General features: G+C 41.1%; 1 protein-coding gene and 1 long non-coding RNA gene across 3 annotated transcripts in view; one reads left to right on the top strand and one right to left on the bottom strand.

Moving 5' to 3' along the window:
• Window positions 1–12,550, top strand: part of LOC142139481 (uncharacterized) — a 928,167-nt gene that overhangs the window by 690,660 nt on the left and 224,957 nt on the right. The window lies entirely within an intron of this gene.
• JAM2 (junctional adhesion molecule 2) overlaps window positions 7,468–12,550 on the bottom strand; it is a 76,171-nt gene continuing 71,088 nt past the window's right edge. Inside the window, exons 9-10 of one of the 2 annotated variants that reach the window (XM_075197118.1) lie at window positions 12,188–12,230; window positions 7,468–9,974 (exon numbers count right to left, since the gene is read on the bottom strand). In XM_075197118.1, coding sequence (XP_075053219.1) covers window positions 9,942–9,974; window positions 12,188–12,230 — 76 coding nt within the window. In that variant the 3' untranslated portion in view covers window positions 7,468–9,941. The remainder of the gene's footprint in view (window positions 9,975–12,187; window positions 12,231–12,550) is intronic. The other variant, XM_075197119.1, reaches the window with a different exon arrangement.

Raw genomic sequence — 12,550 nt, 5'->3', positions numbered from 1 at the left:
GAGTGGGGAAAAGGAGAAGAGAGGAAAAGATGGTTGAGAGGACAGTGAGTCAGATCAGGAGCACATAGGCTCAGAAAAAAAGATAGGAGTGAAATAGGGAGGGGGATGGGAAGGGAGAGGGGGCAGTGAGGAGGAGGAAGAATATGGGAAGGTTGGACAGGGGGATAAGGGGAGAGGACAGAAGTGAGATAGGAGCAAATCATGATAAAGCTTGAGAAGGTGTGGAATAGACAGTTGAAAGTAATACAGAAATCAAGGATTGTAAGGGCTTACAAGTGAAGTGAGGAAATGGTGAGAACAGGAAAGGTGAGTAAAACGATAGAGTGCAGTGGTAGAAAGAGAGAAAAGATGTAAAGTATGAGCCACGGAATAGGAAGGATTAGGACAGTAGAGATACCAGATGGGTGTGTTTAGAAAAAAACAGTTAGATCATACTTGCCAACATTTTTTTTTTTTCTTCCGGGAGATGCCGGCTGGGACGTGGGCGTGCAGGGGGCGGGGCTGCGAAATCGCGTCATTTTGGCCCCGCCCCCGTGACGGAATGACGCAAATCGCGTCATTTTACAGTGGGGGCGGGGCTAAACGCCGCGATTCCGGGTGAATCGCGGCGTTTAAACTAAATTTTTCCCCCTTCCTATCAGGGAGATTGCCACACTCGTCCGGGAGACTCTCGCAAAATGCGGGAGTCTCCCGGACAATGCGGGAGAGTTGGCAAGTATGAGTTAGATTACACAGTGACATCAGGCATGATTGGAAGGCAATTGTATAACATAAGGCATGATGCAAGGTGCAGTGAGTTGGTTATGTAAGTCCACAGGACAAGAGGGAGCCAGTTAAAGTTCAAGCTAAGTGGAGCAACAGTGCGATTAAAGGTGGGAATACAAGCAGCATAAGTGGAATCAACAAGTCCTATTAAAACTGCAGCAGGACAAAATAAGTGTGAGAAACAGATCAGCAGGGAGTGTCCAGGCAGTTGACAATGCAGGTGGTGGAGGATATCAGAGCTCACGGCTGTATGTGGAATGTTGTCCTCATGTAGCAGTGTTCGCAGGTAAAAGGTTCCCCTCTTGTTCTCCTCTTGTTCATCTCTTGTATATCTCTTACTATACTAACTAAATTAGTTAATACACTTGTAATAATCCTCACTTAGAAGAATCCTCACTAGCTTACAGCCTCACACTGTGTGAATGAGGCATGAGGCACTTCAGTTTGCTGATGTCACGTGTTCCTAGTGAACCGCCAGACTGCATTCCTGGGAATATTGGCCCATTCCACAAAATCATACTTGCTTACTCTCTCGGACCCCGGAAAGAGTAGGCATCCTCCACATGGTGGGGGTGGGGCTTAACTATGCAATTTGCATCATCAGGCCACGCCCCCACTATGTGATGCAGAGAATCTTGGTATTAGATCGCAGTGGGCGGCCCTAGGTTATAAAAATTGCCAATTATGTACAAAATGGCTGCCTCCACTGTCTCTAGGCAACAGGTCCACTTTCCGGCCTGCCCTTACAGTACCCATTATCCATATCTTGTTTTGTTGAGATAAATATAGATATATAAATTAGAATTATGGCGCTATAGCTTGGCCTATATATATATTTTGAAGTATATCAGTGCTTTGTATACACCGAGTGAGCGCAAGATGAAAAGGTGATCATTTGCTTATATCCATAATTCATTGGTGTAGGCTTTTTATACTGCTTTTTATTGTCAAGTGTGGGTTAGAGATGCCAATGTGGTACTAGCTGGAGGCATGAGAAATGGGTTATTACTGTATTGAGAGTCCTGGCATGAAATACAGCATGGTTGTCCAACCCACGGCTTGCGGGCCGCATGCGGCCCAGCATGCCTGTAAATGTGGCCCAGCAGGAGTTTTGTTTGTGGCAAGTGGGCAGCGCTGAAAAAAAAAATCCTGCAAAATAAAAAAAAGAAAATACTTACCTTGCGGTCACGTCAGCTGGCGCTCCGGCTCCCTCCCTGGTCTCCTCCTCTGTGTGGCGCTCGCAGTGAATGTCGGGGGTGACGTCATCACACCCGACATCCATTGCGTAGCGCAGCACAGAGGAGTCACCCGCGCGAACTATCAGCAGCAGTGAAAGATTATCCAGTATCTTATTGTTGTTACTCTGAATTTGGACTTTCTGCACCATGCAATTATGAACTAGCTGTGTTCTCTGTATGTATCTAATATAAATATTAAGAGATAATTGTATTTTTAATATTTTAAACCATTTTAAATGTGCAGTGCTGAGTAGGGTGAAAATATCACCCACTGTTACCCTCATCGGAGGCTGCTCCATAAGCCATTTTTCCCGCCACCCTATCTTTAAATCTCTGTAGATTTCTATTAGTCCTCCTGATGCTACCTATATCGGTGACCATTTCAAACTGGTCAATAAAAAAAATGATTCATGGGTGCAGAAAGAGCGGAAAAAAAAGTTTTTGGCATTTAATTCCCCGAACCCCACTAAAGGGCAGATACAGGTAAGTTAAATTGTAGCTGGTAATGGGGCTACTGCTTTAATCATGATTCTGCAACAGGTTTCCTAACTCTTACTAACTTCATTTCCAAGTAAGTTTAATATGTTTTCTATGTTTTTTTCGATGATCAGCTATCGTTAGTGTTAGTGTATTTTATGTGCGGCTCAAACCAACTCGTCGTCTTCCAATGTGGCCCAGGGAAGCTAAAAGGTTGGACACCCCTGAAATACAGGATCAGTAGCTCCACCACAGCTGGAGACATAACTATAGAAAACCAAAACACTTGTTTTCTTTCATTTTCTACAGTGCTCTAGAAATACACAACCTGGTTACTTTTTCTTTGCATCAGTTTCCATATATTTCACCCCATATGTTTATTTGCTTATAGGGATCTCTTCATTGCATATGTTGTCTTTTTGTCAATAAATACATTTTTACTGTATCAGCTGACTTGGAAATTGGTTAGTTGTTGTCACCTCTAAAAATACACAGTTAGTCTTGTCAGATGTAGACGATTGTATTTCTCGCTACACGAATTCTGGGAAGCACCAAACGATAGCATTTATGTGGAAGGCTAAGTTCTGAATAGTCCGCTATGTGTAACATCAGCATTATACAGTCTGCATTGTTTAAGGTCTTCAAATATCTTTTGGGTAGGAGGAATTCTAATGCCAAATTTACTTCCAATCCATATCGAGGTTCCAGTGCTCTCTATCATGAAATTAATTTATTATGGGCTATTTATAATGTTCCACAATACTTGGCACCGGCGTACAGCGAGAGAGTAATGAAATATGCAGATACAGGCTTCTAAATACGGCAGAGAGTTATATTTTGCAAACTATTTTTCAGTTCTTCGGTGCTGGCTAAGTTTACCTGTCATCAGTTCTGAGATAAAGTCTGACATGTTGATAAGTGAGATTATCTCAATATTTCACAGCTGTCGAGTGGGCATGCCTTTTAAAGCGTACCCGTCACCTAATCACAATGGAGGTGCCCGTTTAAAGGGGCAAATCAATATTACTGAGAATGCAGCCTTTGCATTCTCTATGAACCAGCAATATCACTGAGAGTTGTGGCTCCCTTCCTAGTAAGTTCTTAGGCTGACTACCTAAGTTACACTTTAATAAACGGACAGGTACGTTACAAGCTGCTGGTTCTGCTGAGGAAGGCAGACACTTATCCAGTGCGCACCTATGACCTCAGTGACAAGCTATCTAGTCACATGACCATGCCAGTTTTTAAGCTGCATCAATCACTTATATCATCATCAGCTATTTATATAGCGCCACTAATTCCGCAAAGATGTCTGATCTTACAAGGTATAAATAAATGTGCTTTTCATTTACGGCTTGATACAAATTGACATAGTGTCTTCTGTATTTACATAACTCCGTGAAGGGTTACAGATAGGAACCATCCTCTGGACTCCCATCTGCTTGCTGAGGTTGCACCTGAGAAGCTTACATGTCTCTCAAGTGTCCCGATTTCGGTGGGTCATTCCCAATTTTAGGGCTCTGTCCAATTCGCGGACCTATTTGTCCCGTGGGTGGGAATGTTGAGGGGTATCTTCCGTTCGCAGTTGTACTGCACTGCTACTGATGGGTACTGCAGTGCTCTGAGGGTAAGGCAGGTTCCTAAGGGGCAGACTAGTGCTTTACTGTATTAGGCAGCCCTCTGGGGGGGGGGGGGTGGTCTCGCCCCCATTGTGATATGGCCATGACCCCTGTTTTCAGATACTAAAACGTTGGGAGGCATCTTTCTATGACATCAGCAGTATAGAGGATATTATATAAAAGTGCATGAATTTTAAAATGTTCTCAAAAATGCCTCTCATGGGGCCTGATTCATTAAGGATCTTAAATGAAGAGGATCCTTATTTCAGTCTCCTGGACAAAACCATGTAACACTGCAAGGGGTGCAAATTAGTTTTCTGTTTTGCCCATAAGTTAAATACTGACTGTTTTTTCATGTAGCACACAAATATCAACTTTAAATTTCAGTGCACAAATAAGCTATCAAGTATTTGTGTGCTACATGAAAAAACAGTCAGTATTTAACTTATGTGCAAAACAGAAAACTAATTTGCACCCCTTGCATTTAAGATCCTTAATGAATCAGGCCCATGGACTGACTATACACACCATATTCTATTACGTTTTATTTAAAAATGTATTTTGTGTCCTTATTTATTCCTTAAAAAGTAATTTATATAGTGCTTTCTTAGATATATACATGTCTGTTCTCTTAATACATATTTTCGCAAAAAAAAACACCTTAATTTTGCCTCTCAACTGTCCTGATTTTAAATAGTCCTGATTTTGGTGGACTGTCCTGTACCGCCAGGAACTTGAGGAACAGTTGGGAGTTATTCACCACTTTTCACTTTCCTTAAATGCGGCACCAAACAGTTAATGGTGTGTGCACCATGTAAGGGGAGCGGGAGATAGAAGTGGTTGGAGGGAGGGGCTTCTCCATCATGCTGGATACGCACACTCCGGAGGGACGGTGCTGCTTCTGATAGGCCCGTCATCATTTTCAGCTCAAACCTATGTGCCCCTTACTCTGACATTGCCATGTATACTCTGCAGCTCTTTACAATTTGGAATAAATTACAGTCTTGGTAATAAAACAAGTCTGGGCTTTAACAGACTGATTGAAAGATAAAAGGGTCCTGCTAACAAGTTTAAAATCTATAGGAAAATAGGAGTTTGATACAAGAGGTTAAGTGTCACAGATTGCATATTGGTCCAGTCAGATTGTAATTTGGAAAAAAGTGCTTAGTGGGCTATATAAAAATAAACAGTTGATTTTTTTTATGATCTTTTGTGCTGGCATTGGAAAATGTGATAGGTGAAGTGTAAACTATTCCTTTTAGCGAAATACTATACAGAGGTTATTTGATATTTATACAGAATATGAGAACCTAGTTGTAATCATTTATATTACGCCTCTCACAAATTCACCTACAGGCCTACACTCTAGTCCTATTAAACATTAACAACTGCAAAGAATTGCCACAGACCCAGGCGTTTATTAAGTATATCAGCACTCCTGCTATGTACACACAGCAGATCTAGACTCTTGGTCTGGTCAACAAATGACTGGATCTTTGACTGGAACTTTGTCCACTTCGCCACACAGCTTTTGGGCGTGACCCCAAGTGGACCACATCATTGGCTGACAAGATTTTCAGTCCTGGAGAACCAAACATCCGATCAGTATTTTTATTTTTATTGTAGAGCAATTATTTTGGGCCTATATACAAAGCAAACCTCCCAACTGCCTGATTTAGGTGGGACACTCCCGATTTCAGGGGACTGTCCCGATAGTCGGCTTGTTTGTCGGGAAAATTGGGAGGTACACTTACTTCACCCCTTGAATCTCAATTATATAATCACATCCCGGAATAGAAAGTCTTATTTTTGTGTGCGTGTATAGTTAGGGGTGTACTCCGTAAGGATTGTCCCAATCTCCCATCAGGAGGTGCCAACCATGTGCACCCCCACAGTGTCTGCCATACTGGCTCACAAATATATACGCTACTCCGTCTAATTCGTGCAATAGGCAGATAGTACCACAAGATGGCATTTGATCCTTATTGGAAGTACAATTGACTACCGTGACTAACCAACACAGTAAACCATAAATGCTATAGGCAGCATACAAAGGGCTGATAGCCCTGCTGTCAAAGGTGGTGATATTAATGGCATAACTTCATGCCCGTCGTTCAAATACTGTAAAATGTCTACTAATACCTGCTTACTGTATCTCATATTTTTAGTTTTTGGGCAACACTGAGTATGACAGAAGGCGGCCCTTGTAGCCAGTTGTCCACACACAGGTTATAGAGTATTTGACTACAAACCAGTTATAATTGTATTTTGTCCTTTTTTCTGTTATGAGGCTCATTTCATAAAAAGAACATGGTCTGCTGACACAGTGGCAGATCCAAAGGTGGGGGCTGCTGCTTCCTGCACTTAGCGACACAGCACCTTAGTATTAAACGGCCTGCAGCTCTGTTGTTAGGACTGGAGGTGTGTGCAAGGGCAAATTTGAGGGGGGTGGGGGCAAATGATTGGTGCAATGAACCGGCGGTAGTCAGCCTATCGATGCTGACTACCCCGACGTGTTCACACCGAAGGCCTAATTCCCAACCAGGCTCCAGGACGATTGTTGTGCCAACTGACTGCAAGGCATCGCGATGAATGAAGAAGCCGGCGAGAGTCGGTGATGTCACTGGCGACCGCGATGCTGTGATCGGTGCTGATAAGGGGGTAATGTAAATATGCGGCCATGGACAATGTACTTTACAAAGCGTTGTACATTGTCCATGCCCGCATACTTTAATTACCCCCATAACAGCACCGATCACGGCATCGCGGTCGCCAGTAATGTCACCGACTCTCGCCGGCTTCTTCATTCATTGCGATGCCTTGCAGTCGGTTGGCACATCAGTTGTCCTGGAGCCTGGTCGGGAAGGCGCCCTTCGATGTGAACACGTCGGGGTATGTCTTGTTGTAATAATCACCATCATCATTCCGTACCCCACCCAATGAACCCCTCCCCAGTAATGTGTACTGAAATCCAGGGTGGGTGAAAAGACACAGATCTATCATGGAGAAGATTTTAGACAGGGAAGGGGGACTGAGGAGGAAATGAGACAGAAATATTTTTCTCAAAACAGATCTAGTTTTGTTACAAGCAGTTTTGTTCGAGCCTCCTTAAAGAAAGGTGGAGGTATTGGCCCATGGCAACCAATCAGAATCTAGCTATCATTTTCTAGAACGTACTAGATAAATGATAGCTAGAATGTGATTGGTTGCTATGGGTAACACCTTCACTTTCCCTTTTTAGAAGGTTTGGATAATTTTACCTCCTAAATCTGACCTGAGCTGTCAGCAATACCCAAGAGCGAATTCTAGAGTTTTTCTAAAGTTTCTAAAGTTTTACGAGCAATTATTACAAAAGACAAACACAAAAGTAAAACAAAAAACAACTTTTATTATTTTAGACAGTATCCTACATTATGTTAAACATCTTACAATGATCCAAAAGTGCTAAACTATATTTATTTCCATCTTAAGGGCATGCACAATGTTAAATGACTATGCTTTAACAGACGTCAGAGACGCTATAGTGCAATCCATTTCATAAGCAAACAAACGTGTATCAAACAGTTCATTTACAGGCCTGTGGATATATGTCAGCAAACAATATATATTTATTCAGTAGAAAAAAAAAATGTATACATTCTCACATGTGGAACTGAAATTAAGGCACATGTATTCATCTAGAAAAAATAAAAACTAAATAGCTGGGGAAAAAAAATACTTTTAATTCTTCAGAGAGAATTATTTTCATAACTTACACTTTACATAAATAAGACCTTCGTATTACAGTGCAGGACTGCACAAGTCTGGTCCTCACTGTGCAGATATGCTCGGTATTTGTGACAGGATGCAGGTGTATCATTCATTGCATCTTTAATTCTATGATATATTGGCCTTAGAATCCAGAATAAAAAAAGTGGCATGGTGGCAGTAGGCCATGTAAGGATATGTAGTATCTCTCTGCTACAGCTGTTGTGTACTTACATTTTAAATCAGGGCAGAACAAAAAAAATAAGCCACACCCCCAATCTACCCAAGTCATGCAATGATTAGCTCGAACACACCCTCATTTGCATGAAGCCACACCTCCATTCCAACAGGACACACCCCTTTTGGATCTAAAAAAAGGGGCTATTATAAGGTATGAACAATGGCAGCCCCCTGTATCATTTAGCTTACAACGTATCACTTAGTCCTATGTTAAAAGGATTGTTTTAAAAACAACAAATTAAGGCCTCATACACACAGGAGTTATTTTATTTAAAGCCCATTCTCAAAGCCTATTAAGCTCATTCTGACTCTGATTGTTCAAAAAATAATGTCATTGAATGGGGCTACATACACGGACAATCTCTAATCAGAAGGACATAACTTTAATTACCACCTTATTCTGAAAGAATTATCTCTAGAAAATATGAACTATATCTTTTGAGAATTTGATGTTAAAAACGTGTCAATTGCTTTCTGACTTTCTGTCTATTTTAGGCACATTACACTAAGGTCTCAGCATTTATTACAATCATTTTCAGGTCAGCGGGTCTGTGTGTCCCCATATTTTAGCTGCTTTCATGATTCATTGATGAGATTCTTCCATACAATTTTTTTTATTACACTTTTAACAAGGTTTTACTGTACTTGCCGTCAAGTTTCCTAATGAAAAGGACAGGTTTAAATAAAAACTTAAATGTGAACCAAAGATGATTCCTTCACTTTGATTCTGTTCTAGCATCAGGCTCAGTATAGAACAGTAAATTAATTGGCAGAAATTCAGACAGATTTGATGGAATTGTAATATTTGTACTCTAATCGTTGTGTTTTTGAGGTGTTTTTATGAAGCCCCATCCACGCCCTTTATGACTGGACATTATTTTAACTAAGGTTAATTAGCTAAAAACATGGGAATAAAATACACACAGTATAAGGCCAACCCAATCAAAATATGGAGAAAACTGACTATATTTACATTTCTTATGTGCATAATGGAGTTTAGCATAGTAGACCTATCACTATGATCTAGTATTAGCTGCTGCAGTAATGTGTAGAAAGCTACTTATATATAATGATATTTATTCCAGTAAATGTATGTAACTTTGTTTTTCACTTTCCTCCCCTTTAAAAAGAAAAATGGCCGCAGTTATAATAGCAGCAAGCCATACTTTTTAATAACAGACAATTACAGTTTTCTGTGGGTGTTTTACACAGTCTAATTTCATGTGGTAATTACGGACCAATTTTGAATTTCCGTTACAATTGTTTGTTTTTCTCTATAATACATAAATTATCTATTCTATACAGCACGTTATGATACTAAGCAACTAGTTTTGGCACGGAGACGCTACAGCTTTAGGAAATTGGTTCCGTTTTCAGTAAATTGCCTACGAATGTACCTCATTCTGAATGGGTTAACGTCGGTACGTATTAGACTGAGCGCATGTTCTATTTTAAGCCACACAAAATATATAGGAGGGAACTGCTTTATATTCATGGGAGCTGGAGTGGATGTAACTGTCGTGCACTATGTAGTATGTATAAGGAGAAGTACTGGAACGTTGTATGCTGAAAATGTTATTCCCAGCAGAAGCGCTTACATGAGGCTGCAGAATCTCCTTTCCTGTCAAAATGGAAGCAGGCTCAATAGGAAGACACTTCATGGGTTAACATTCAACTGCTACACCCATAGGCTAATGCACAAAGTGATTTTTTTTTTTCAAGTCTTCTTCGGAACATGGTCAGTTACATTTATTTCATGTAAAAATAGATATTTTTCAAGTCTATCGTATTCACAATGGAGGGTGCCATTCGGGAAAGGTAGTGGTTAAAATGGCCGCCTTCAGAAAACGTCTTCTCATATGACAAAGGACTTTGTGTGCTTGAAATCCTGTAGAAAAGAAACACAGTTTATATTTCTAATAATTAAAAACAAAAAACAAAATAGACTTTGAAAAAGTTGTCTGGCATTTGTTTTAGTTAGATACCTGATTGCCCTTATTATTTTTACTGGTACTTAAGTTAAAATTTACCCGACACCTTCACACAGTGATGGCAGCCATTTTGTTAACTGAGCCAATATGTGTGTGTGTTTTTGTAGTAGCCTATCTGCCAGACCACGTTACTCTGTTGAAGGTGGCTGGATAGATTGGTGAGCCCAGGGCCGCCATGAGGAATCCCTGGCCCCTATGTGAGCGCTAACTAGAGTCATACCTGGTCCAATCGGTCCCAATGTTAATCAACTACAAAGTCCCCAAGGGAAGCCCATGCATTTGTACCTGCCCTCGCCCCTTTCAGTGCCCCTAGCTATGCTTCCACCCTTTCATTAGCATAAGGACATGGGAGCCCAGAAGCATTTTACTGGTGACATCTTTCCTGAGCAGCTTCACATGTCAGGAGATACCTCTGATATATCTCTGAACTCTTAAAGACTATTAGAGCCATAGCCAAAACATAGCCTGACAGGGATCCTGTACAAGCTGTATGAGAGAGGCAGAGGGAACCCTGGTCCTACACAAGGAGAGAGAGAGAGAGACAGATACCAGCCCTGAGTAAAAGAGAGAGCCACATGCCAGCACAGATGAGGTCCCAGACACACCCCAGACATCCAGGGAGAGTCTTCCAAGGGGGGAACTCAATATCCCGTCATGTGCCGCTGAGGGCCTCCAGAACCGCCGTGAAGGCTCTGTGCAGTGATATAACTTCACGGATTGTTCCTCGCACACCATAGAGGTGCGCCGGAAATTGAGCAATGGTTGGGTACCACATAGTACCCGGAAATTAGTGCTGCCGAAACATCGCTGTGATGTCCGGTGACTCATCGAGGGGAGTTGAAACCTCCCCCCCAATTATCTGTTGCCTGTCCTGTTTCTTTACCGTTGTTCCTCCTGTCGCTGGTATTGCTGTTGCGCCCTTAATGTTGCCAAATGATGGTGAGGAAAGTTATTGGTGGACGTGATCAGTGATCAGAGAACCCTACAACTCTCCAGATTTGGTCAGTGTCCGCTGCATGTGGGAGTAACCTGCCTAACACTGCACCACATCCAGTCTGCTGTACAATGCCCTACACTGCTGGCACTAGTACGTCCTCACCTAACCCTACCACACATTGTGTAGTGATCACCATGTAAGGGACTGCTCCACAATGGTCACTACATCTCCACCAGCTGTAGAGGAACAGTGTATTCTTACAGAGTGCTGAACCTCCCTTTATCCCACACTGTCATCATACTGCCTGCGGTTACAGGAGCTTTCCTGGCATCAGACAAATACAGGGACTATCACCCTTATTGTTATTGTTGTCTGCATTTACTAAAGTACCCACCTGTCAAAGACATTGTCACAGACTGTACTATTTGTCTTTGTCTAATGCAGGTAATGGGTTACTATTATTACACCGCATTCATACCATTATCATGGCATTATTGCCTGTGTATTTGTGTCTGTGCGTGTGGATTGTTATTGCATTATTATTATAATCCGTTGTCCATTGTATGAACTATATTCAATTGTTACTCCATTTTTATATTGTTACTATATTTCCAGTGTTTTTTTGTTTTTGCTACACTTAGGGGGGTATTCAATTGTCCGCAGGTTCGAGCGCGGAAAAACTATTACCGTTAATACGGTAATCTCTCGCTGAAATCCAGCGAGTAAATTACCATATTAACCGTTATTACGGTAATCCTGCGCAGACCTCAGGATTTTCGGCAATCCCGCAGACAATTGAATATGCCCCTTAGTATCTTAAAATCTTATAGTGATATCACTCATATGAGAAATCATTTTCAAACACCACCCACTAACCACAAGGTGTCAGGCCATAGGCTTCTGAGCCTTTGTCCTAATAAACACAACGAGTGGTTTAGTGTGTGTGTGTGTGTGTGTGTGTGTGTGTGTATGTGTGTGTGTGTGTGTGTGTATGTGTGTATCTGAGCGTGTATGTGTGTATGTGTGTGTGTGTGTATGTGAACATGCGTGTGTGTGTGTGTGTTCCTGAAAAGTGTTTTTTAGGGAGTCATGACAGTCAGTTAGGTTAAAGATTTATGACAGTTTCCTGTTAAAAATGACTATTAAAAACATAATCATTTATATAATACGTACACTTTCCGTTTGTGATGCTGATTTATTGGCACTTCCCTTCCTGCTGAAGAAACAAAAATTCTGTAAGATGCAAAAGTTTAACTGCAAACAATTATGTAGGATAAATAGATAGATAGATAGATAGATAGATAGATAGATAGATAGATAGATAGATAGATAGATAAACAGATAGATAGATATATAGGAGATAAATGATAGATAGATAGATAGACATACAGACAGATAGATATGAGATAAACAGATAGATAAATAGATAGATGGATATGAGATAGATAGATAGATAGGAGATAAATGATAGATAGATAGGAGATAAATGATAGATAGATAGATAGATAGATAGATAGATAGATAGATAGATAGATA

Source organism: Mixophyes fleayi, chromosome 2 (assembly GCF_038048845.1).
Source record: "Mixophyes fleayi isolate aMixFle1 chromosome 2, aMixFle1.hap1, whole genome shotgun sequence".
NCBI lineage: Eukaryota > Metazoa > Chordata > Amphibia > Anura > Limnodynastidae > Mixophyes > Mixophyes fleayi.
This window is presented reverse-complemented; position numbering and strand designations above follow the sequence as displayed.